At 47.4% G+C, this 27,866-nt stretch overlaps 1 protein-coding gene across 8 annotated transcripts in view; it reads right to left on the bottom strand.

Moving 5' to 3' along the window:
- DLG2 (discs large MAGUK scaffold protein 2) overlaps positions 1-27,866 on the bottom strand; it is a 793,095-nt gene that overhangs the window by 96,455 nt on the left and 668,774 nt on the right. For all 8 annotated transcript variants that reach the window (XM_038761625.1, XM_038761626.1, XM_038761629.1 and 5 more), the window contains one exon: positions 1,646-1,760. In XM_038761625.1, coding sequence (XP_038617553.1) covers positions 1,646-1,760 — 115 coding nt within the window. The remainder of the gene's footprint in view (positions 1-1,645; positions 1,761-27,866) is intronic.

Raw genomic sequence — 27,866 nt, 5'->3', positions numbered from 1 at the left:
GATGTCGCCACACCCGCCGCTCCTTTCCCGGATAACCCAGAGGTCTATCCGAACAATCTTCTGAACGGTCGCCGGCCCAATGGGCGGGAACAATATTCTTTTGACTCCGGGGCTTCTGAGGTAGGTCCCCGGACAATGAGGGACTGGCTCGTTACGTGCCACGGAACCTGGCAAGCTCGGGCCCCGCAAAACACGCAGACTCCGGGACTCCCGTGCCCTTCTCGCCCCTGCCGTGCCTACCTAATACACACAAAAGATAACTTTACAGCCACATCGCCTCAACTTGTCGCCCAAGTGAAACAGAGTGCCATCATTCAGGACCCGCAAAGCACACCCCGAGCGAGGCCCCCGCCCCACCCCACCGCCCCCGGCCTGCGCAGTCGCTGCCCAGTCGGCTGCCGGGAGCCGTTGGCAAGGATCGGTCGCCATTCTCGTTAAACCACTATTGCGGGAACAACCCAGTGGCCGGTCCTTTCCCAGGAGACTCAATCATTCCCAAAGCCAATTTAAGGAACTTTTCAGCAGGAGGGACGCATTTTATAGAGATGAGAAAGGACTGAACTTTCCAAGAAACGTGGGGCCTCCACGTAGCCGATTCTGGTAAGAAACTAGGACGGATCAATCCCCCTAGATGAACGAATGAGGTCAAGCAAGTGGGACACTTTCTGGGGCCCGGTCACGAGACTCAAGCACCGTGTCTCTCGAGTAAGCCGGGACTCCCTAGGATTCCCAAGGCTCGGTCTTGACCGCGGAAAGGAGATCCCCGCTAAGGAACAATGCAACAGAGACCCACTTCAGGACTCCGTGAAGAACTCAACTTTCAAATCAATAATTGACAGGGGCCCTGGTGGCCAGAGGAAACCCTGGCACCAGCTGGCAGCCCCTTGGCACCACCCGGGACCATGTGTTCTTGGGGGGATCATTCTCTTTTCTAAGATGGAAGCAGTGATCTCATTTTCCCCGGGTGTTCCCACCGTCCTCTACCCCCCACTCTGCATCCATCTGCATCTGGGAAAGGATGGATGGTAAAGTCCTGTACAGCCCCTGTGGTCACTGAGGTACCTCCAAGGAGGACTGGCCGCTGATTTCCCCGCGATAATCCCCGAATCACTCTTGACCCTTCCAAGTGGCAGCCCCATCCCAAAGGAAAGGAGAGGAGGCTATTGGAAGGCTTTCCTAGGGTGGGTGGGAAGGCTCTAGGAATTCACAGCTTGAGATCCACATGCTTTATAATCCCCGGGACTTCCCTCGGGTGGTCAAGAGATGGGCCGGACCCCAGAAGCTTGGCTAGCCCAGTGGGTGATTTTCTCGGCACGTGGCGGAAACTGGCGATTGAGGTGGGAGATTATTATAAAGGAGGGGGGCGTGTCCGTTGGAGAGACACGGGAAGGGCTACTGAGGTTTCAGATTTTTTTAAAACGGTCGCCAGTTGGTTGATTAGCAAAAATAAGAGTTTGGCGATTCAATCTGGCTCTACCACCGAGAGGTCGCTTCCTTAATTCCGCCGTGCCAGCAGAGGTACATAAGGACTCTTTTGCCCCATTCCTCCCGGTGGGGAGGACGGGGGAGCGGTACTAATGGTTTCCCGGAGGAATCAGTGTCCACCCCCATCGCGGCGAGGCCCGAGGAGATGCCGCGTCCTTACCTGACGTAGAGCGAGCGCTTTTGATTGGTTCTCAGGGAGCCGGAACCTGAACTCATGCTGTGGTTCATCATCTGTTCACGCAAGTCATGGATTTTTGCCTCAAACCGGGCGTAATCTGGGGGTGAAAAACAAAGAGGACATCGGTGTTGGTGATTGGCCCATCGGCCAAATCCCGAAGTCACCATGGGGGGCCTTGCAAATAATAATAATAATAATGATGGCATTTATTAAGCACTTACTATGTGCAAAGCACTGCTCTAAGCGCTGGGGAGGTTACAAGGTGATCAGGTTGTCCCTCGGGGGGCTCACAGTCTTCATCCCCATTTTACAGATGAGGGAACTGGAGCGCGGAGTCAGTGAACCTCTCTGAGCCTCATGTCCTCAGCTGTAAAATGGGGATGAGATCCCCACTCTCCTTCCCTTAGACCCTGAGCCTCATGTGGGTCTGGGGCTGTGCCCCGCCTGGTTGCCTGGTTTCTGGACCAGTGTTTAGCATGTAGAAAGCATTTAATAAATATTATGATTATTATAATCCTAGAGAAGCAGCGTGGCTCAACAGGAAAGAGCACGGGCTTTGGAGTCAGAGGTCAGGGGTTCAAAGCCCGGCTCCGCCAATTGTCAGCTGTGTGACTTTGGGCAAGTTACTTTAATAATAATAATAATAATTTTGGTATTTGTTAAGCGCTTACTATGTGCAAAGCACTGTTCTAAGCGCTGGGGAGGATACAAGGTGATCAGGTTGTCCAATCTTAATCCCCATTTTACAGATGAGGTAACTGAGGCACAGAGAAGTTAAGTGACTTGCCCGAAGTCACACAGCTGACAATTGGCAGAGCCGGGATTTGAACCCATGACCTCTGACTCCCGAGCCCGGGCTCTTCCCACTGAGCCACCGCTGCTTCTACTTTACTGCTCTGTGCCTCAGTTACCTCATCTGGAAAATGGGGATTAGGACTGTGAGCCCCACAAGGGATAACCTGATCACCTTGTACCCTTCTCAGTGCTTAGAACAGTGCTTTGCACATAGTAAGCGCTTAATAAATGCCATTATTATTATTATTATTATTACAGAGAAGTTAAGTGACTTGCCCAAAGTCACACAGCTGACAAGTGGCAGAGCCGGTTTTGAACCCTTGACCTCTGACTCCAAAGCCCGGGCTCTTTCCTACTGAGCTACACGGCTTCTCTATGATTATAATAATTATAATATTTATTAAATGCATTTGGGTTAAATGTTTTGAACCCAAAGCCCGTGCTCTTTCCACTGAGCCACGCTGCTTCTCTATGATTCTAATAATCGTAATATTTATTAAATGCATTTGGGTTAAATGTTTTGAACCCAAAGCCCGTGCTCTTTCCACTGAGCCACGCTGCTTCGCTATGATTCTAATAATCGTAATATTTATTAAATGCATTTGGGTTAAATGCTTTGAACCCAAAGCCCGTGCTCTTTCCACTGAGCCACGCTGCTTCTCTATGATTACAATAATCATAATATTTATTAAATGCATTTGGGTTAAATGTTTTGAACCCAAAGCCCGTGCTCTTTCCACTGAGCCACGCTGCTTCGCTATGATTATAATAATCATAATATTTATTAAATGCATTTGGGTTAAATGTTTTGAACCCAAAGCCTGTGCTCTTTCCACTGAGCCACGCTGCTTCTCTATGATTATAATAATCATAATATTTATTAAATGCATTTGGGTTAAATGTTTTGAACCCAAAGCCCGTGCTCTTTCCACTGAACCACGCTGCTTCTCTATGATTACAATAATCGTAATATTTATTAAATGCATTTGGGTTAAATGTTTTGAACCCAAAGCCCGTGCTCTTTCCACTGAGCCACGCTGCTTCTCTATGATTATAATAATCGTAATATTTATTAAATGCATTTGGGTTAAATGATTTGAACCCAAAGCCCGTGCTCTTTCCACTGAGCCACGCTGCTTCTGTAGGATTCTAATAATCGTAATATTTATTAAATGCATTTGGGTTAAATGTTTTGAACCCAAAGCCCGTGCTCTTTCCACTGAGCCACGCTGCTTCTCTATGATTATAATAATCATAATATTTATTAAATGCATTTGGGTTAAATGTTTTGAACCCAAAGCCCGTGCTCTTTCCACTGAGCCATGCTGCTTCTCTATGATTATATCATAATATTTATTAAATGCATTTGGGTTAAATATTTTGAACCCAAAGCCCGTGCTCTTTCCACTGAGCCACGCTGCTTCTCTATGATTATAATAATCATAATATTTATTAAATGCATTTGGGTTTAATGTTTTGAACCCAAAGCCCGTGCTCTTTCCACTGAGCCATGCTGCTTCTTGCTGCCAAATGAGCGGGCATCTCCCCAGTTCCAGAGGGAGGCCGCAGAGGTCCCAGATCGACGTGTCACGGTGGAGGGAACACAAGAACGGGCAGGAATGACGACATGAGGCCGAGCGACGCTTTAGCTAGGCACGAAGGCCTAGTGGAAATCAATCAATCAATCAATCGTATTTATTGAGCACTTACTGTGTGCAGAGCACTGTACTAAGCGCTTGGGAAGCACAAGATGGAAAGGGTCCGGGGTTCTTCCAGCTCCACCACCCGCCTTGTAGGGTGGCCTTGGGCAAATCAGTGAACCTCTCTGAGCCTCATGTCCTCCGCTGTAAAATGGGGATGAGATCCCCACCCTCCTTCCCTTAGACTCATGTGGGTCAGGGGCTGTGCCCCGCCTGATTAAGCGCTTAGTGCTCTGCACATAGTAAGCGCTCAATAAATACGATTGATGATGATGATGATTGCCTGGTGTAGGACTCTGTTTCCCCCTTGTAGACCGTGAACCCGTCACTGGGTAGGGACCGTCTCTATATGTTGCCGATTGTACTTCCCAAGTGCTTAGTCCAGTGCTCAGCACACAGTAAGCGCTCAATAAATACGATTGAATGAATGAATGAATCTGGCCCAGTGTTTAGCATGTCGAAAGGGGTTAATAAATATTATCATGATTATTTTGCTCCAGAAATCCCAACGGAAGACTTACAAGGATTTCGAATCGAGAAGTAAACGCTCTCCTTTGAAAGGATAAACAACTTGACCAGTTTCCTAAGGGAGCAATTAGCCAGATCTGCTTGGATTTCCACAGGGACTTCAGAAGGGAGAGAAATTGACATCGGCAGGACTGTGCTGTGCTGAACGCCTGCTTGGGCACAGAGCACCGGGCTAGTCACTTGGGAACACAGTAGTGGAAAACCCTCAAGGTGTTTACAAGACAAAACAGAGGTCCCCCTTGAATATTTAATTGGGAGACACGTGGGCATCAATTCTGTCCCCTTAGGAATTTCTCAAACAGCTAGACTTGACCACGAAGAAGAGTTCCGTGCTCACGGCCACCTCAGGAGAGCAGCGAGGCCAAGCGGAAAAATCATCATCATCATCAATCGTATTTATTGAGCGCTTACTATGTGCAGAGCACTGTACTAAGCGCTTGGGAAGTACAAATTGGCAACATATAGAGACAGTCCCTACCCAACAGTGGGCTCACAGTCTAAAAGGGGGAGTCAGAGAACAAAACCAAACGTACTAACAAAATAAAATAAATAAAATAAAGACCACAGATCTGGGCGTCAGAAAGACCTGGGTTTTAATCCCGGCTCCACCGCTTGCCTGCTGAGTGACCTTGGGTGAGTCACAATTTCTCTGTGTCTCAGTGACCTAATCTGTAAACTGGGGATTAAGACTGTGAGCCCCATGTGGGACTGCGTCCAACCTGAGTAGCCTGTATCTACCCCAGCACTTAGAACAGTGACTGGCACATGGTAAATTCATTGTGGGCAGGGAGTGTGTCTGTTTATTATTAAACTGTACTCTCCCAAGCGCTTACTACAGTGCTTTGCACACAGTAAACTCAATAAATACCACAATGAATGAATGAATAGTAAGTGCTTAATGAATACCTTTAAGGAAAAAAAGATTGATCCTCCTCCTCCCTTCCCTCCCCTCAACTTTCAGTTTCTTGTGTCTTCCTTGAGGACCCCAGTCTCACCAATCCCGCAGCCACTCTAACCACTTAAACACTTTATTTTATTTTTTTCCTCCCATCCTTATGCATCTATTTCATTTGTCGTATTTACTGAGCACTTTCTTTGTGTAGAGCACTGAACTAAGCACTTGGGAGAGTACAACAACTATTTTAAGGCCAGCCTCCCTCTGTACACTGTAAGCTCTTAAGTACACTGTAAGCTCTTAATAATAATAATATTGATAATAATATAATGATGATGGCATTTGTCAAGCGCTTACTATGTGCGAAGCACTGATCTAAGTGCTGGGGGGGATACAAGGTTATCAGGTTGTCCCATATGGGGCTCACATTCTTAATCCCCATTTTACAGATGACAAGGAGGATATAAGATGAAGTAATTCAAGAATATCAATCAATCATATTTATTGAGCACTTACTGTGTGCAGAGCACTGTACTAAGCGCTTGGGAAGTACAAGTTGGCAACATATAGAGACAGTCCCTACCCAACAGTGGGCTCACAGTCCTAAAGAGTGGGCTCACAGTCTAAAAGAAAAGACTAAAGTCTAAAAGAATATCAAAATGGAGTGGCGGAATAAGTCATTGAATAGACTAAGGAAAATCTGTATCACAGTGGACATATATCAGTCAACTGGTGGTATTTATTGAGTGCCTCCTGTGTGCAGAGCACTGTACTAAGCGCTCGGGAAAGTACAGTAGAGTTGGAAGACGCAGTCCCAGCCTATAAAGCAGCGTGGCTCAGTGGCAAGAGCCCGGGCTTGGGAGTCGGAGGTAGTGGGTTCTAATCCTGGCTCCGCCACTTGTCAACTGTGTGACTTTGGGCAAGTCACTTAACTTCTCTGGGCCTCAGTTACCTCATCTGTAAAACGGGGGGTTAAGATTGTGAGCCCCACATAATAATAATAATAATAATGATGGCATCTATTAAGCGCTTACTATGTGCAAAGCACTGTTCTAAGCACTGGGGAGGTTACAAGGTGATCAGGTTGTCCCACGGGGGGGCTCACAGTCTTAATCCCCATTTTACAGATGAGGTAACTGAGGCACTGAGAAGTTAGGTGACTTGCCCAAAGTCACACAGCTGACAATTGGCGGAGCTGGGATTCGAACCCATGACCCCTGACTCCAAAGCCCGGGCTCTTTCCACTGAGCCACGCTGCTTCTCGTGGGACAACCACTTGTCCCACATGGGACAACCTGATCACTTTGTAACTTCCCTAGCGCTTAGAACAGTGCTTTTGCACATAGTAAGCGCTTAACAAATACCAAAATTATTATTATTATTATATGGGACAACCTGATCACCTTGTATCCCCCCAGAGCTTAAAACAGTGCTTCGCACATTGTACGTGCTTAACGAATACCATTATTATTATTATTATTATTATTATTATTATTACAGTGCTCCGCCCATTGTAGGCACCCTGGGAGTTCCACCCCGGTTACTTTGCCAGCTTCCTTTACTCTTGACAACCCTGTATTTCCCCGGCTCCTTCTGCTCTCAGTAATAATGATGATAATAATAATAATAATAATAATAATGGTGGTATTTATTAAGTACTTACTATGTGCAAAGCACTGTTCTAAGCGCTGGGGGGCGCGCTACAAGGTGATCAGGTTGTCTCACTTGGGGGCTCACAGTCTTAATCCCCATTTTACAGATGAGGTAACTGAGGCACAGAGAAGTTAAATGGCTTGCCCAAGGTCACACAGCTGACAAGTGGCGGAGCCGGGATTCGAACCCATGACCTATGACTCCCAAGCCCTCACTCTTTCCACTGAGCCACGCTGCTTCTGGATACCAAGAAGCATTGAGCCGGACATCAAAGGTTCCCTGCCAGGCAGCTCGTCGACTGGTTTTTGGGCCAACCAACTCTGAAACTGTTGGGTAGGGACCGTCTCTATATGTTGCCAACTTGTACTTCCCAAGCGCTTAGTACAGTGCTCTGCACACAGTAAGCGCTCAATAAATATGATTGATTGATTGAAACCTGGTAGTCTAAATTTGGGTGCCGGTCTGTTACCTGTTTATTGCTAAATCAATCAATCGTATTTATTGAGCGCTTACTGTGTGCAGAGCACTGTACTAAGCGCTTGGCACTGTACTAAACAGGGTGCTTTGTTGAACGGCTGTTGGTTGGCTATTCTCTGACTACAACTACGTTTAATTCTTGCTTGTGACCATGAAACCTTCATATATAAACACCTTCATATATATATATATAAAATACATATATATATATATATATATATAGTTACACATGCACGCATATATGTATTTAGCTCTAGGCACATACAAATATACCTCTGCCCTTCAATTTTGAATGATATTATAGACGGCAAGACTCCATTTGGCAGTAGATCAACTGATCAGTGGTATATACTGAATGCTTACTGTGAGCAGAGGTCTGTCCTGAGAAGCAGCGTGGCTCAGTAGAAAGAGCCGGGCTTTGGAGTCAGAGATCATGGGTTCAAATCCTGGCTCTGCCAATTGTCAGCTGTGTGACTTGGGGAAACTCACTGAATTTCTCTGTGCCTCAGTTACCTCATCTGTAAAATGGGGATTAAGACTGTGAGCCCCTTGCGGGACAACCTGATCACCTTGTAACCTCTCCAGCGCTTAGAACAGTGCTTTGCACATAGTAAGTGCTTAACAAATACCATCATTATTATTATTATTAACAGTGCTTTGTACATAGTAAGCACTTAATAAATGCCATCATTATTATTACTATGTCCTTGGGAGAGTATAATGAAGGAAGTAGACATGGTTCCTGCCATCTTTAGAGGCCTCTGAAAATCCCGTCTCCTTCTGGAAGCCTTCCCCAATTAATTCACCACAATCCAGCTGTGTCAATCCAACATCCACGCTACGCAGTAATATATGTGTACGTGTATATATATATATATATATATATATATGTATGTATATATATAAATCACCCCAACCTCAGTACTCATGAGCCCACATCTACTTCACTCACATATACATTTGTTTATTCAACCATTTATTCAGCCATTTTATCCTGATAATTTGAACCTCTTCTTGCTATATGCTATTTTCTTCCTCCTGCTTTGCCCAGCTGTAAAATACTTTTGGTCTGTTTTCTTTATTAGAATGTCAGCTCCTTGAGGGCAGGGGATATGCATCTTGTGTCTGTTTTACTTTCCAAAATGTTTAGTATAACAGTTAGGACTCAGTACCTGCTCAATCAATCCCACTGATTGACAAACGCTAAGTGAAGTGCTTCACACAAAGGAAGTGCTCAATAAATGCCATGGATTGCTTGATTTGACTAGGCAGAGCAGACATTAATTAATTAATTAATAATGGCATTTGTTAAGCACTTACTATGTGCAAAGCACTGTTCTAAGCGCTGGGGGGGATACAGTGTGATCAAGCTGTCCCACGTAGGGCTCACAGTCTTAATCCCCATTTTTACAGATACCACGAAACAATTACCCAAGACAGTTTTCTAGAGGTTCTGGAAAAATGCTACGCAAAGCCAGGGCATCACACCTTGAACAACGCAAATCCTCTCTGAAGGTATTGCCAGTAATAATAATAATAATAATAATATTAATAATGATGGCTGTTAAGCGCTTACTATGTGCAGAGCACTGCTCTAAGCGCTGGGGGGGATGCAAAGTAATCAAGTTGTCCCACGGGGGGGTCACAGTCTTAATCCCCATTTTACAGATGAGGTAACTGAGGCTCAGGGAAGTTAAGTGACTTGCCCAAGGTCACACAGCGGACATGTGGCGGAGTCGGAATTCGAACCCACGACCTCCGACTCCAAAGCCCGTGCTCTTTCCACTGAGCCACGCTGCTTCAGTAGTAGGTGAAGGAATCGGTACTTGCGCTGTGAATTAATTGGCATAATTCATATCTATTGATGCATGAACAGGACTATCAGGGAAATCCGCACTCTAATTTAGGCTTCTTGTTGTTTGGCTCATTCGTGTCTCCAGACTCTAATTAGGTTCCTTTTGGTCCCTTAGGCCAAACAGAAATGACAACGGTAAACAAGAAATCTTTGCCCAGCTTCCAGGGAAGAGGTTAAACTCATAGAGGCTTCTCTTCATAATAATAATAATAATAATAATGACATTTATTAAGCACTTACTATGTGCAAAGCACTGTTCTAAGCGCTGAGGAGCTTACAAGGTGATCAGGTTGTCCCACGGGGGACTCCCAGTCTTCATCCCCATTTTACAGATGAGGGAACTGAGGCCCAGAGAAGTTAAGTGACTTGCCCAAGGTCACACAGCTGACAATTGGTGGAACTGGGATTTGAACCCATGACCTCTGACTCCAAAGCCCGGGCTCTTTCCACTGAGCCGCGCTGCTTCATGAAATAATAATAATGAAAATAGTATTTGTTAAGCGCTTTACTAGATGCCAAACACTGTACTGGCCCTTGGGGTAGATGCGAGATAATCAGGCTGTGCATGGTCCACATGGGGCTTGCAATCTAAGGGGGAGGGAGGACACGTATTTCATCTCCAGTTTACGGATGAGGAAACTGAGGCCCAGAGAAATCGAGTAACTTGTCCAAGGCCACACATCTGGCAGGTGGCCGAGTCGGGATTAGAACCCAGGTCCCTGCTCCCAGTCCAGTGCTCTTCCCCCTACTCCACACTTCTATAATTCACGTGCATAAATTATATACATACACAACAGAAGCAGGAGGAAAAGTGCAGATATGCCTTGTAATAATAATAATAATAATGATGGCATTTACTAACGGCCCGAGTGGGCAAATATGAAATAAATGAATAAATACATAGATTATGTGGACTGGCTTTTAGAGAAGTGCTAACGACGGCTGTTGGGATGATGGAAATTAGTCAAGGAAATCCTCCTGGGGGAGGTGGGTTTTTGGGAAACTTTTGAGACGTCTGAGCACAAAGCAAACCGTCAACCACCACCACAAAAGCTCTCCACGTGGGAATAAACCAGGTCACTGGATCCTTCCTCCCTAATCCCTTAGGAAGCAAATTCCACACACGGTTGGCTTAAGAAAAGAAGTAGTTAGGTCCCAGTTTCTCGAGGGAAAATGTGGATCAAAAAAAGTAATGGAGGACAATGACGGATCCGCCTGCAAAAGCTAACATGAAGAAAGCCACAGATGACACACCATTTTGAAACAGTGGGACTAAGTTGGATCTCCCAGTCCGGCCAGTAAACAGATCTCCCTACCTTCAAAACCTCCTGAGAGCCGCCTCCGCCAGCTTCCAGGAAGCCTTCCCTGACTACGCACTATCTTGTCAGGTTGTAAATATCTAAAAGCCATCAGCACTTCTGCACTTCACATTTACAGCGTTCGGGTACCCCTCAACTTACGTTCATTTACCCTTATTTTCCCATATCTGCTTGAACATTCAATGCATCGATTTTGGTATTTCCATGTCTAGCTTCCCGGCTGAGTGAGAGCCTTGTGAGCAAGAAAAGCATCCAGGGGTCCAGCCCTACTTCCTCAAGTGCTCAGGGTGCATTGCCTTTCAAAACGAGGTGATGATGGGGATGGGGAGAGGGCGGGCCTTCCCTGACGCCTGGAAATTTGGGATCCCATTGGTCTGATCCTTAAATATGCACAAGTAAAATAAATACAGTAATAAATGTGTGCAGGCATGTATACATATATACAGGTGCTGTCAGAGCTCACCTCCTCCAGGAGGCCTTCCCACACTGAGCCTCCTCGTCCCCCTCTCCATCCCCCATCTTACCTCCTTCCCTTCCCCACAGCACCTGTATATATGTGTATATGTTTGTGTATATTTATTACTCAACTTTTATTTATTTATTTTACTTGTACATATCTATTTTATTTATTTTATTTTGTTAGTATGTTTGGTTTTGTTCTCTGTCTCCTCCTTTTAGACTGTGAGCCCACTGTTGGGTAGGGACTGTCTCTATATGTTGCCAACTTGGACTTCCCAAGCGCTTAGTACAGTGTTCTGCACACAGTAAGCGCTCAATAAATACGATTGATTGATTGATTGATTAATCCTGCCAGGTCTGAAACCAAACAGGCAGGGCCGGGCAGTAGTTTCAGGCCTCACCTCGAAGTGCCACCAGCGTGGCTCAGTGGAAAGAACCCAGGCTTGGGAGTCAGAGGTCATGGGTTCAAATCCCGGCTCCGCCACTTGTCAGCTGTGTGACTTTGGGCAAGTCACTTAACTCTCTGGGCCTCAATTACCTCATCTGTAAAATTGGGATTAAAACTGTGAGCTCCACGTGGGACAACCTGATCATTTTGTATCCCTCCCCAGCGCTTAGAACAGTGCTTCGCATATAGTAAGCGCTTAACAAATACCATCATCACCCCCGCCCAGCATTCCCAGTACTTTAACATACGACCAGCTGGTCCACAGATCTCCTGGAATCATCATCATCATCAATCGTATTTATTGAGCGCTTACTGTGTGCAGAGCACTGTACTAAGCACTTGGGAAGTACAAATTGGCAACATATAGAGACAGTCCCTACCCAACAGTGGGCTCACAGTCTAAAAGGGGGAGTCAGACAACAAAACAAAACATGGAGACAGGCGTCAAAATCGTCAGAATAGAATTAAAGCTATATGCCCACTATTAAAAAAATAAATAGAATAGTAAATATGTACAAGTAAAATAGAGTAATAAATCTGTAGAAATATATATATATACAGGTGCATCTCCCTTGGGAAGCTTGGCTTAAAGAACTTCTCCCCTCGACTATCACCCCAGTATCATCCTTCCTCGCGTGTTGAACTCCCTCCCCTTCATAGCAGACAGATCACCGCTCCCTTCACCTTACTAAAAATCATATCTCTTCCAAGAGATCTTCCCAACTAAGCTTCCATTTCCCCTACTCCCTTTCTGTTCTGTGACATCTATGCACCTGGTTCTGAACCCTTGAACCACTAATAATAATAATCATAATAATTATGATGGTATTAAGCACTTACAATGTGCAAAGCATTCATTCAATCGTATTTATTGAGTGCTTAATGTGTGCAGAGCACTGTACTAAGTGCTTGGGAAGTACAAGTTGGCAACATATAGAGACGGTCCCTACCCAACAGTGGGCTCACAGTCTAGAAGTGTAGAACAGTCTAGACTAGACTAGTCTAGCACAGTCTAGAACAAAGCACTGTTCTAAGCGCTGGGGAGATACAAGGTGATCCGGTTGTCCCACGGGGGGGCTCACAGTCTTAATCCCCATTTTACAGATGAGGGAACTGAGGCCCAGAGAAGTTAAGTGACTTGCCCAAAGTCACCCAGCTGACGGGTGGTGGAGGCGGGATTTGAACCCATGACCTCTGACTCCAAAGCCCAGGCTCTTTCCACTGAACCATGCTGCTTCTCACTAGTCACCCCAACCTCAGCCCGACAGCACTTCTGACAAAATCCATAATTTATTTAAATATCTGTTCCCCCTCTAGACTGTAAGCTCCTTGTGGAAAGGGAATGTGTCTACCAACTCGGTTCTATTGTACTTCCCCCAGTGCTTAGTGCAGTGCTGTGCACATAGCACTCCATAAATGCTACCGATTGACTGATCGATTACTACAGAAAGCCTACTTCTGTGAACATTCAATCGCTCAATCATCTCCACTTTTTCTCCTTCCTGCTATCTGCAATTGCTTTTTTAGTGACTGTCTTCTCCACTAGAATGAAACCTCCAGGGATAAGGCCCGTGTCTACTAACCCTTTTACCTTTTCAATCAATCAGTGTCATTTATTGAGCCCTTACTATGTAAAGAACACTGCACTAAGTGCTTGGGAGAGTGCAACAGAATTAGCAGACACGCCCAGCCCACAGTGAGCTTACAGTCTAGAGGGGGAGACAGACATTAACATAAATTAATAATAAATTAACTTGTACTTCCCAAGCGCTTAGTACAGTGCTCTGCCCACAGTAAGCGCTCAATAAATACGACTGATGATGATAAATAATTTATATCATTTAAAGATATGGACATTAAGTGCTGTGGGGTTGGGGTGAGTAGCAAATGCCCAAAGGTCACAGGTCTAAGTGAAGAGATGACAAGGAAGGGAAGGGAGAGCAAGGCGAGGAAAGGAGGGCTTCATCGGGGGATGCTTCCAAGTGCATAGCACAGTGTTCTGCACATAGCAGGTGCTCCGCCAGTACTTTCAATCGACCGATTAGCTATTGTCAAAGCGGCTCTCCCAAGGGCTGTGGCCCCAGTGCCCCATGTCCCATGCCAGCTGGGGAGGTGGGAGGGTCCTGGCCGCAGCTGATGCTTTGAGTCTGTCACCGAAAGGAGAAAAACTGAAAGCCAAGTTTCAGGTGCTAATTATCCACTTTTCAGATTAGTGGGCAGATAGGCTAGCCACACCCCGACTGCAGTGGGGAAGGGAGCAGAAAGATTCCGGGGCAACCATTGCCTTGTGCAACCGGCTGGGGATGGATGGAAATGCTCTGCCCACAGTAAGCGCTCAATAAATACTACTGAGTGAATGAATGGAACTCGCTGCCCGGCCCGTCTTTGGGGAGGAAATATATCCAGACAGGCTTAATAATAATAATAAGAAGAATGATGGTATTTATTAAGCACTTACTATGTGCAAAGCACTGTTCTAAGCGCTGGGGAGGTTACAAGGTGATCAGGTTGTCCCACGGGGGGCTCACAGTCTTAATCCCCATTTTACAGATGAGGTCACTGAGGCCCAGAGAAGTGAAGTGACTTGCCCAAAGTCACACAGCTGACAATTGGTGGAGCCGGAATTTGAACCCATGACCTCTGACTCCAAAACCTTTGCTCTTTCCACTGAGCCACGAGGCTTGCACCCAGAGTCCCTTTACTCCTTTATGTGATGGTCTTTTAGACTGTGAGCCCACTTTTTAGACTGTGAGCCCACTGTTGGGTAGGGACTGTCTCTATATGTTGCCAATTTGTACTTCCCAAGCACTTAGTACAGTGCTCTGCACATAGTAAGCGCTCAATAAATACGATTGATGATGATGATGGTCTGCATGAACTCCCTCCCTCTCTATTTCTCTCTTTCCCTCCCTATTTCTCCCCCTCCTTATTTCTCTCTCTCTCTCTCTCACCCTCTCCCCTCTCTATTTCCCTCCCCATTTCTTTCTCTCTCCTCCTCCCTCTGCCATGTTCTTCCCAAAACATGACCACCACAGCACACGGTATTCCAGGGTATTCCAGGGTATGATGACCCACTCTTTCATCTCACTGGGTTTCCTGGTCCTCCCCAACTCAACTCTTTAAATTGTACACTCCTTGTAGGCAGGGAATATGTCTACCAATTCTTTTGTATTCCCCTAAGTGCTTAGTGCAGTGCCCTGCACATAGTAAGCTCTCAATAAATGCCATTGATTGACTGACTGATTGATTACCCAGCATGGTGCTGTACAGTGGGGCAGAACCAGCAGTGGGGATCTTGTAAAATCACCACAGCCCCAATCAATGGATTTGGGGGCTCCTGGAGGGACTAGTCAATCATATTTACTGAGCAAATACTGTGTGCAGAGCAGTCAGTCCTGGAAGTGCAATGTCTCTTCTTCCCCTGGAGTGGAAGGGGCTCTGCAATGTTACTTGCCCTTCTTTGGAAGTCAGAGAATGATGGAGAAACCTCACAGGCAGAATCTACCCTGCCACCCACCTCACATCCTAAATCTTCCTTTTCATCTCTGAGTTATGACGCACAAAAACATCAGTGCATTAGTCATTCATGTAGAGGTGAACGAAATTCCCAGTTAGTTAAACCGTGGTAAAAAAAAAAATGTACTTGGAGGTACTAGAGGTAGGGAAGGAATGGATTCTGGCATTCTGGAGGATCTGAAGATATTCAAGACACCAGTGCAGGGGTGCGGAAGGGAGGGAAAGAGAGGGGGAGAAAAGGAGGGGAGGGGAGGAAGGAGGGAGGAAGGTAAAAAAAGCAGGGAAGGAGAGAGGGAGAGAGAGATCTGGGAAGGAGAAAAGAGGGGGAGAAGAAGAGGGGAGGAAGGAGGAAGGGAAAAAAAAGCAGGGAAGGAGAGAGGGAGAGAGAGATATGGGGAGGAGAGAGGGAAAGAGAGCAGGGAAGGAAAGGGGGAAAAAGCAGGGAAGGAGTGAAGAAGAGGAGGATGGAGGGAAAGGTATCCCCACTCTATAATTTTAGAAGTGTCCTTTCCTCCATCATTCCCCTTCCATGCTTTCACAATGGGGTGTATCTCAAATGAGATCAAATGAGCCTGGAAGCCCAGCAGGCTGCAGAGTTCAAGCTAGGGCATCCTTATTTGGAACCTAGTTCTCCTGGGAACGTTCTCATTCCCACCTTCTTTCGTCTTTAATCTTATAGCACGCCCACAATTCACAAGGACAAGGGGGCATCTGTTGGAACCCTAGCCGGACCCACGGGCATCGAACAGAACCCGGCCCAGTGGAAGCCGACATCACATAAAAGATAGTTTCAGAGCTCAGTAAGTGCCTATCAATCAATCATTCAATTGTATTTTTCGAGCACTATGTGAAGAGTCCTTTACTAAGCACTTGGAAGAGTACAGTATAAGAATACAACAGACACATTCCTTGCCCATAAGAAGCTTCCATTCTAAAGGGAGACAAAGACATGAATATAAATAAATTATGGATAGGTACATAAGTGCTTGTGGGGCTGAGTGGGAGTGGTTGAATAAAGGGAGAAAATCAGGGTGACAGAGAAGGGAGTGGGAGAAGAGGAATGAGGGCTTAGTCAGGGGTGGCCTCTTGGAGAAGATTCATTCATTCATTCAATCGGATTTATTGAGCGCTTACTGTGTGCAGAGCACTGTACTAAGCGCTTGGGAAGTCCAAGTTGGCAACGTATAGAGACGGTCCCTACCCAACAGCGGGCTCACGGTCTAGAAGGTGTGCCCTCAATAAGGTTTGGAAGTCGAGGGGAGTAACTGTCGATTGGATGTGAGGAGGGAGGGCATTCCAGGCCAGAGGCGGGACTCGGGCGGGAAATCGGCAGTGAGATAGACGACATCGAGGCACGGTGAGAAGATTAACATTAGAGTAGTGAAGGGTGCGTGCTGCATTGTAGTAGGAGAGTAGCGAGGTGAGGTAGGAGGGGGCAAAGTGATTGAGTGCTTTAAAGTGCCAATGTACAAAGCCCTGCGTCAGTCACTGGATTAAGATACAAAATCACTGGATCAGACCTTATCGCAGTCTCACCGAGGCACTCAGTCTAAGAGGGAAAGGACAGCAAGGATCTCCTCTCTGTTCTATGAACGAAAAAACTGAGGTCCATACAAGTTAAATTCATTCATTCATTCAATCGTATTTACGGAGTGCTTATTGTGTGCAGAGCACTGTACTAAGCGCTTGGGAAGTACAAGTTGGCAACACATAGAGACGGTCCCTACCCAACAGCGGGCTCACAGTCTAGAAGCGGGAGACGGACAACAAAACAAAACATATTAACAAAATAAAATAAATAGGATAGTAAATATGTACAAGTAAAATAGAGTAATAAATATGTACAAACATATATACATATCTACAGGTGCTGTGGGGAGGGGAAGGAGGTAAGACAGGGGGGATGGGAAGGGGGAGGAGGGGGAGAGGAAGGACGGGGCTCAGTCTGGGAAGGCCTCCTGGAGGAGGTGAGCTCTCAGTAGGGCTTTGAAGGGAAGAAGAGAGCTAGCTTGGCGGATGGGCAGAGGAGGGCATTCCAGGCCAGGGGGAGGACGTGGGCCGGGGGTCGACGGCGGGACAGACGAGAACGAGGCCCATTGAGGAGGTTAGCAGCAGAGGAGCGGTGGGTGCGGGCTGGGCTGCAGAAGGAAAGAAGGGAGGTGAGGTAGGAGGGGGCGAGGTGATGGACAGTCTTGAAGCTGAGAGTGAGGAGTATTTTGCCTGATGCGTCTAGACCGTAAGCGCCTTGTGGGCAGGGAACGTGTCAATCAACTCTGTTGTATTATATTCTCCCAAGCGCTTAGTACAGAGCTCTGCACACAGTAAGCACTTAATAAGTACCATGGGTCGACCGCTTCAGGACATTTAGTCTCAAGGACATGGCAGTCTATCCTATAGTGCCACTGTGCCCCCTGGTAGAGGTCACCGGATAGGTCCCATACTGTATTTCAAACCTCACCCTATCGCCCGGCCTGCAGATTGACCTCTTCCACTCAGGGCCAGTGGTTTGGGTGATACCCACCCACCCCGCAGCCGTTCATACAAAAACCCAGAGTGGGTCTTCCCCTGGCCCCCTTCCTATAAAGTGACGATTTCCCAGAGCTTCAAAAACACCTCCCCGTAAGGAGGGAAACTAGCATGTTACCATAGAACCTGTTTGTCCATTACCCATGCTTGGATTGTCGCTTTAGAATTTGTGATGACCAGCAGATCAACACATTGGGCTGATTATGACTCTAAGTTGTATAACAAATAACAATATTAGTGGTGTTTATTAAGTGCTTATTATGAGCGTGGCCTCCCACCGCCCTCCAAATTGAGCCGAAACGCCTCAGGACCGTCTTCTTCCATAGCGACTCTCTTCCCCACCACTCCCCAGCTCGCTCTCTTTGTTCTGCCCTCACTCCCCTTCTCACGGCTCCCCTCGCACTCTGTCCCCGGCCTGGACTTCAAGGTTGAAACTCTAACAGGTCTCCCCATTTGCAGCCAAGAGCTTAGTTTCCTACATAATAGTAATAACAGGAATGAGAATAATGGCATTAGTGAGCACTTACTCTGTACTAAGCATGGGGGGTAAGTACAAGATAATCCAACCGGCCCCTGTCCCACAAGGGGATTGCAGTCTAGGAGGAGGAGAAGGCAGGCCCATTTTAAAGATGAGCAGACGGAGGCCCAGAGAGGGTAAATGAGGTGCCTGAGGTCACAGGGCAGGGGGCACTGAATCCTGAGAAGCAGTGTAGCTTAGTGGATAGAGCCCGGGCATGGGAGTTAGAAGGATCTGAGTTCTAATCCTGCCTCTGCCACGTATCTGCTGTGTGATCTGGGCACGTCAGTTCACTTCTCTGTGCCTCGGTTACCTCATCTGTAAAATGGGGATAAGAGCGTGAGCCTCATGGGGGACAGGGACTGTGTCCAACATGATTAACTTGTATCTACCAGTGCTTAGAACAGTGCTTGGCACATAGTGTATTATTATTATTAATTATATTGTTATTGATTATTAATCCCAATCTTCTGCCTCCTAGGCTTGTGGTCTTAACTGCTGGCCTCCCTGCTGCATGGGGACTCTTTCTCAGATGCGGGGCCCTGCGCCTCGCCCTTTTCTAAACAAAAGCCTTTTGGGGATCTCAAGTGGTTGCTTCAGTGTCCCCCCCCCCAACCCGCCCACAACCTTTCCCTCCCCAGGCCGCCGCCTCCACCCACCCACGCCATTTCTCTTCTCCATCTGCCCTATTTTAGGGACAGAAATGTAAGTCTCCCTGAGTCACTCCTCATGGTTAATTCCCACGGCACCAGGTCATTAAAGGATTACAGCAATCTTCCGTGGCCTTCCCAAGAAACAGTGACACGAACAATTTTCCAGGGCTGCTGCTGTCTCAACAAGTCAGGAAGATGCAGGAGGGTTCCTAGGAAGGCCATACATCCGGATGGTCGATACTGGGCAGCCCGGGTTTCAGCCGGCCTAGCCCAATCTGGGACCGACCCAGGGATGGACGCTTGCCCACCTGGTGTACCTACATCCTGTGCTCAGCTTCTACTCCCAGCCTAGGAAGAGAAGACTGGTCACTCTGGGGCAAATTGGGGGATCATGGATCGTGACTACCAACGGTTGGTCTCTGCTTAGAACAGTGCTGCACACAGAGTACATTTGAAGAAATCCCACCGTCTGATTTGGGTAGAGAAGCGGGATCCCCCCCAAAGAAGCGCTCTAGCTTCAGGCTGATTGTGGTGGATCAGTCTGAGCCTGGAGCAAAATGGCATCCAAACGCGACCCGTGTCAGGTCTCCCGCCTCTCGGGGCCGGGGTTTGGGTGTCGTCACCGGGTGTCACCCGTCATCCATCCAGGTCTGATTCCTCGGCTGCTATTCTGGGACTGGGAATGCCAAGGTCTTTTAGGATTCCACGTAGTGGCCCCTTAGCCAGGCGCTGACTGGATGTAGCCATCTCTGTGGACTGATGATTCGCTATTTTTGCCCTCTGATTGGGGGAGGTGAGAATCGTATGAATAATGATTGTATTTGTAAAGCACCGTGTACCAAAAACCTGTGGTAGATACCACCTAATCAGGTGTGACACAGTCCCCATCCCACACGGGGCTCACGGCCTAAGGAGAAGGGAGAACAGGTATTCAATCCCCATCACACAGATCAATCAACCGTATTTATTGAGCGCTTACTGTGAGGCCCAGGGCAGTGAAGGGACTTGCCCAAGATCACACAGCAGGCAAGTGCAGGAGCCAGAAATAGAACCCAGGTCCCCTGACTCCTGGGCCTATGCAATTTCCGCTAAGCTGCACTGCTTCAAGGGAAAAACGAAGATGGGAATAAAGAAACGAAACATCAATGATCCCCTTTCTTCCTTACAGTTCAAGATCTTTCGCAAATCTTAGCTCGTTTAATCCCAGGGGCGGGTGGGGGGGGGGGGGGGGGGGGGGGGGGGGAGAAGTGATTATTATCCCCATTTTGCAGATGAGGTAACTGAGGCCCTGAGAGGTTAAGTGATCTGCCAAAGGTCACACAGCAGGGCAATGGAAAAGTCGAGGCGGGGACCCAGGTCTACGGACCCTCAAGGCAGTGTTTTCGCTATGAGACTAGACGTCTTCTAGAGATGTAATTTGGGGTGCTCAATTTACCTTGTTATTTTCAGCCAATCGAAAAGCCAGTTGGGACAGCACAGCCAGGGATTCTGACTTGTCAATCAACTAATGATAAGTTTCTTGGGAGAATACCCCACATTCCCTAGCCATAACAGGGGGAGACAGACATGGATACAACCAGGCTCCCCTTCCCCCAACAACGCTATTGAGAAAATGCAGCACTGTAAATTCACATTCTAAAAGTAATTAGAAATGCTCCTGCAGCCTAAAGAAATGACAGCTACGAGATTCTTTGGCAAAGGGAAAGGGGAGTGGGAATCTTGAAAAGTCAGACCGTGGAAAGCTCAGAGGGTAAGCTGCCGTATTTCCTCGACACCACATCCTGGATGTTAATGTTTTAGAGCTTGGCTCGTGTTTCGGAGGCAGACCCATCTGAAAACCATCAGGCCAACTGCGTTTCGGTGTCTTATTCATTCCGTAGCATCCAAATGTCTACGGCGATTTTAATGAGAATTTGTATGTCAGAAAGGTCGATCTGAGTGTCAGGATCTTCTAATTGGTGTGTGGCTGACAAGACTGTTCATTTCGCTAGGGGCTTATTTGCTAGCTCCAAGGGAAACAGAAAGGAAGGTTCAAGGAAACCACACACACACACAAAAAAAACCAACAGAAAAGATTTGAAGAAAAAGGATGCGTCCACAGCCCCGTTCCCGATACTACCAGGACTTGGGTGGAAAGAGTGGACATGCTAGATAGCATGGAGAAGGACTCCTGATCCTCAATCTGGGCCTGGGAATCAGATGATCTGGGTTCTAATCCTGACCCCACCACCTGCCTTGGGCAAGTCACTTCACTTCTCTGGGCCTTAGTTTCCTCATCAGCAAAAACCTACCAATGACGTTTATTAAGCGCTTACTGTATGCCCAGCACTGGCCAAAGCCCTTGGGAAAATACAATGCAACTGAGTTGATAGACACGTTCTCTGCTCGCTCAAGGAGGGTCATGGGTCCTAATCCCGGCTCCGTCACTTGTCTGCTGTGTGGACTTAGGCAAGTCACTTCACTTCTCTGTGCCTCAGTTACCTTGTCTGTAAAATCGGGACTAAGACTGGGAGCCCCAGGGGGGACAGGGACTGTGTCCAACCTGATTTGCTTGCATACACCCCAGCGCTTAGTACAGTGTCTGGCACATAGTAAGCACTTAACAAATGCCATTATTAACTAATTAATTAAGGAGCCGACAAATCTAGTGGGGGAGATAGACATGAAAATAGATTATAGATTATCTTCTAGACTGTGAGCCCGCTGTTGGGTAGGGACCGTTTCTATATGCTGCCAACTTGTACTTCCCAAGCACTTAGTACAGTGCTCTGCACACAGTAAGTGCTCAATAAATACGACTGAATGAATGAAAGTCACTTCACTTCTCTGTGCCTCAGTTACCTCGTCTGTAAAACGGGGACTAAGACTGGGAGCCCCGGGGGGACAGGGACTGTGTCCAACCTGATTTGCTTGCATCCACCCCAGTGCTTAGTACAGTGTCTGGCACATAGTAAGCACTTAACAAATGCCATTATTAACTAATTAAGGGGCCGACAAATCTGGTGGGGGAGATAGACATGAAAATAGATTACCGATAATACAGAAGAAATGGAGTGTAAAAACATAAGCGTGACAAGGGGGTATGAGTATAAAATGGCTCAGCTGCTTTGAGGATAAGACACCTGTTCTCCCTCCCCCTTAGATTGTGAGCCCCATGTGGAAAATGGGCTGTATCCAGCCTGATTATCTTCTATTTACCCCAGTCTTTAGTATGGTGTTTGGCAGGTACGCAGCGCTTAACAAATACCACAGTTATTTTCATAATAATTTGCTTTATCCATGCTCGACAGACATCACATTCACTCACGGATCGCTCAATCTTTACGACTCATTCTGATACCAGGTCAACTGAGTCCAGCCCGAAAGCAAGGATAGAGAGACCACAGAGACCACAACTAAGTGCTGAGACCTTTATAAAATGAGGTGCAGAGAAGGGAAGTTGATATTCCGTCCGTTAGCCAGGGTCACCCCTAAGCGAAGTGACTTACTCAGGGCAAACAACAGGTGAGCAGCGGAGCGGGATTAGAACTCAGGCCCTCTGACCCTCAGGCCTGAGCTCTTTCCACTAGACCAAACGGCTTCTAGGTCACATTCTTCCTCTTAGCTCACCTAAATTGTACATTTCTATCCTATTTATTTTATTTTGTTGGTATGTTTGGTTCTGTTCTCTGTCTCCCCCTTTTAGACTGTGAGCCCACTGTTGGGTAGGGACTGTCTCTATGTGTTGCCAATTTGTACTTGATTGATTGATTGATTGATTGACTGATTGATTGATTGACCAAGCATCCTGGATCAGCTGGGACAGAGCCCAGGCAGTCTGGTGTGTGAACCATCCTGGCAGCCTCTGTCTTTCCTACTATATTCACCCATTCATTCAATCGTATTTATTGAGCGCTTACTGTGTGCAGAGCACTGTACTAAGCGCTTGGGAAGTACAAGTTGGCCACAGATAGAGACGGTCCCTACCCAACAGCGGGCTCACAGTCTAGAAGGGGGGGGCAGACAACAAAACAAAACATATTAACAAAATAAAATAAATAGAATAAATGGGTACAAATAAAATAAATAGAGTAATAAATATGTACATAAATACCCACCTGTGCCATGGTGGTAGCAGCAGAAGCAACAGTAGTAGAGGTGAATGGCATTTCCTGAGCACGCAATGGGGGCAATGCCCTGTACTAAGCCCTTCATCATCATCGTCAATCGTATTTATTGAGCGCTTACTTTGTGCAGAGCACTGTACTTAGCGCTTGGGAAGTACAAATTGGCAACATATAGAGACAGTCCTTACCCAACAGTGGGCTCACAGTCTAAAAGGGGGAGACAGAGAACAAAACCAAACATACTAACAAAATAAAATAAATAGAAATGTACAAGTAAAATAAATAGAGTAATAAAAATGTACAGACATATATACATATATACAGGTGTATATATGTGAACCATATATTGAGAACATTGAGAGTGAACCAGAGAACACACTCCCTGCCCACAGGAAGCTGACATTTGAATGTGGGAAACAGATGTAAAATTATTGACAAAGAGGGGCGAATTGGGAGAGGAGAAGCCGGGGGGGGAATAAAATAGGGTCAGGCAGCTCTTCGGGGAACTTTCCCAATTCCCCCACCTGCCTGGCCGTCATCCTTGTTCCTTGGAGCTTATCGGAAGCCCGCCGGTTACCTGTGCGGGCTGAGACGTCCCGGATACCGTGGGATCAGAGGATCCTCCCCTGACTCCATCCTCACTGTTCCCCTCCTGACACAATTGGCATGGTCAAGTAAAAAAGAGCACACTCCTGGGAGTCAGAGGACCTGGGTACTAATCCCAGCTCCGCAGCTTGCCTGCTGTGTGACCGTGGCCAAGTCACTTAACTTTTCTTTGCCTCAGTTTCCTCAACTGAAAAATGGGGGTGAGATGCCTGTTCTCCCTCCTATTCAGACTGTAAGCCCTGTGTGGGACAGAGGCTATGCCCCACCCCATTAACTTGCATCTATCCCAGCACTTAGAACAGTGGTTTGACTGTTGCAAGTGCTTAACAACGCTTAGAACAGTGCTTTGCACATCGTAAGCGCTTAATAAATGCCATCATTATTATTACCATAAAGAAAGAAGGAATCCACCCCCCACTCTCCTCACCACACCGCGTTTTTGAAAAAAAATCTCCCCAGCAAATCCCAGAATTTATTGGCCTGATACCAGGGGACTACATTACCTTCCAAATGCGATTCCCGGGACATGACAGATGAGGTCTGGATATACATGAAACCTCGAACTCATTACCATCCCACCAGCTCCCCGTCCACCTCCCTCCAGCAATTTACGTCACTTTGAATGTCATCTCCTTCCCTGGCTGTGATGAGCATTGGTAGGCGAGAGCTCGCCTATACCCTTCAAATGGCAACCGCTCAGTTCCAAAGGGCAACGGAGCGAAAATGCATTTTAAGATCATGCCAAAGCTTGGGGAAAGGTCAGCTAAACTTCACTGTGGACAAAGGCTTCTTTTAAGAAAAACCTCCTGAAGATAAACGGCCATTTTCCCTACGTTGGGATATTCTCCTTAAGGGATTACGTCTCTAGGTGGATGAAATTCTTCTCTTTGGAATGAGAAATAGGTTATTAGAGAAGCAGCGTGGCTCAGTGGAAAGAGCCCGGGCTTTGGCGTCTGAGGTCACGTGTTCAAACCCCAGCCCCACCAATTGTCAGCTGTGTGACTTTGGGCAAGTCACTTAACTTCTCTGTGCCTCATTTACCTCATCTGTAAAATGGGGATTAAGACTGTGAGCCCCCCGTGGGACAACCTGATCACCTTGTTATCTCCCCAGTGCGTAATAAAAAAAAAACAGCGCTTAGAACAGTACTTTGCACATAGTAAGCACTTAATAAATGCCACCACTACTAGAGGGGGAAAGTTAGGGAGGTTGGATGGTCCACCCTTAGCCATGAGTACGGGTGACCAGGAGGGCAACTGGAACTCGGTGCTTTCTAGAGGAGGCAGAATCGTTCAGTACAGAGCCGTTCTGAGAGGGAGGAAGCCATCGAGACACCTTACTTCCGTGTTGATTTGGTGGAAGTTGAAGGAGCGTTTTTAAGTCCCGTAGTGGCGAGGCTATTAAACTCTCCCCTGAACCCTTTCTGCTGAACAAACACGCAACCACACCCTTGTTTTACATTACACATGTTCTCGGTTATTGTGATACCGGATGCCATATAAGCCCTTTACCTGCACAGCCTAATAGCAAGCAATATACCAAGTAGAGGGTGGGGCGGAGACTGGAGTGGGACTCAGGCCCCAAGCCTGGGGTAGGTTAAACCCACGACACTTCCCCATCCACCCGGGGTTCCTAAGTGTCACCTGGAAGGCTGCCCAACTATGGGAAACGCCTGCTTTCTACAGCACCACTGGATGGAGAAGAAAGGTCGGAGCCCGGAAGCTCACATATCACGGTCCGAGATGAACGTAAGTCCCAGTTTGGCTGGGGCAGTCTTGGATTTTTAGTCAATGAGTCAGTTGTAGTCTTTGAGCCGTTACTGTGTGCAGAGCGTGTGCGTGGTGGAGTACGATGCAATAACAGACACATTCCCTGCCCCCAAAGAGTTTTCAGTCTAATCTGCTCCAGAATTGGGGGTGCCTGGTTCCCTGGCGGCCAGCCTATCGATGAGGCCAGCCCATTTTGTGCTGTCGCCTTGGCTCATTCTACATCCTCTGATTTTTTTTTTCCCCCAATGGCATTTGTTAAGTGCTTATAATGTTGCAGGCACTGTACAAGCGCTGGGGTAGATACCAGGTAATCGGGTTGGACACATCTGAGAGTCCTTCCTTGGCCCCCTCAGTGACCAACCAGTGAGGGATGATAGGATTAAAGCCTCGCTGCAGTCGGGGAAGTCCCAAGTGCTGAATTCCAGAACGCCTTGGGACCAGAAATAAGCTGGAACTGAGCACACTTCGGTCCAAATGGGAAAAGCGTGGGCGGTTCAAGCGAGTGAGAGCAGCCAGGTGTCTGGACGTGCCGGGCTACCCTAAGAAATGGGAAAAAATATTTCCCCAAAGCACTTTCAAGTCAGTGATCTCATTTCATCCTCACCACATCCCTGAGGGGCAGGGAGAGGAAGGTGTTATTATTTCTATTTTACAGACAGGGAAAACTGAGGCCTGGGGCAGTTAAGTGGTTTGGCTGGGGGCCATAAAGCAGATTGGTGGCAGAGCTGGGCCTGTACCATCCCAATTCTGGGGCATTTGTCCATTGGAACAACATCCCCCAGGGCAGCCCTGACCCACCCGAGGCTGTCCTGGCTGACAGAGTGAAGGACGAGCCCCCACTAACAGGCCATGGCATACTGATTCATTTTTTTTTACATGGTATTTAAGTGTCAGGCGCTGTATTGAGTGCTGGGGTAGCTACAAGCTAATCGGGTTGGAAAATGTCCATGTCCCACAGGGGGCTCGCAGTGTTAATCCCCATTCTGCAGACGAGGTAAACTGAAGCACAGAGAAGCGAAGTGACTTCCCCAAGGTCACACAGTAAACAAGTGGCAGAGCCGGGATTAGAACTCAGGTCCTTCTGAATCCTAGGCCCGGGCTCTATCCACCAGACCACGCAGCTTCTCTAAAGGTTCTAGTCACTCACGACTTTTGTACATATTTTCATATTCTATTCCTTTCCCAGTGCAGTACTTTGCCCGCAGAAGGCGTTCGATTGATACTTTCAACCCATCTATCGATTCGGTGGCCAGACTTCAGCCGGCCGGCCTAAAGTCATGAAATGGGATCTCCGACCTTAATACGATGGACGGTTTCAATACCAGTTTCCAGTGCCGCCCCTGACCTCTACGCGCTATGCCGAGGCTGCCGGAGGAATCGAGTCTGATAAGGGGAAATAGAGTTATAACGAGCTTGGCTAGCTCCCTGCAGGCTGCATTTCCGTCTACAGAGAAGCAGCTTGGCTCTGTGGAAAGAGCCCGGGCTTGGGAGTCAGAGGTCATGGGTTCTAATCCCGACTCCACCGCTTGTCAGCTGTGTGACTTTGGGCAAGTCACTTAACTTCTCTGGGCCTCAGTTACCTCATCTGGAATATGGGGATGAAGACTGTGAGCCCCCCGTGGGACAACCTGATCACCTTGTATCCTCCCCAGTACTTAGAACAGTGCTTTGCACGTAATAAGCACTTAACAAATGCCATTATTATTATTATTATTATTATTATATACAGCTGCCTGAAGCCAGCATGGCTGACCGCCTGAGAACCGGCGCTCCGGGCTCACTGAATCAAAATTTCCTTCATTCCCGGTGCCCAGCAGAGCCCATTTAGGTAGAAAGATTGGCCAGAGTTTTGGGGGATGTTTGTTTAGCCATTAGGCCTCAGGTGGTGGTGTATTTTGTCTCAAAAGAGACCCAGCCTGGGGGGGGGAGAAGAGGGGCTAATGTGCATGTTCTTTGGATGAGCGCGTCAGCTGAAGCAGAGCTGGCACCTGGTTCCCGGGCGGAGAGCTGTGTGAGGGCGAATTCATTCCACTCTCCACCGAGCCCCCTCCCAGGAAAACGGAGGACACGGCTGCTCCCCTCTCCCTCCTGCCCCGCTGTTTGAGCGACTTGTCATCGATTCCCTGGTGCCGGGGTGGAAAATGACATCACGCCACGCCCAACAACTTTGAATCCACAGATTCCAAAATCCTCGAGCGAGCTCAGTCTTCGTCAACCCGAGTCAGATGGAGAGGAGGGTCGGGAGAGGGCAGAGGAGGTCTTCCTCTACTTCAATCGGTCGTTTTCATTGTACACTTTCATTCATTCATTCAATCGTATTTATTGAGCGCTTACTGTGTGCACAGCACTGTACTAAGTGCTTGGGAAGTACAGGTTGGCAA

Source organism: Tachyglossus aculeatus, chromosome 20 (assembly GCF_015852505.1).
Source record: "Tachyglossus aculeatus isolate mTacAcu1 chromosome 20, mTacAcu1.pri, whole genome shotgun sequence".
Lineage (NCBI taxonomy): Eukaryota > Metazoa > Chordata > Mammalia > Monotremata > Tachyglossidae > Tachyglossus > Tachyglossus aculeatus.
Note: the sequence above shows the minus strand (reverse complement) of the source record. Positions and strands in the feature narration are given on the sequence as shown.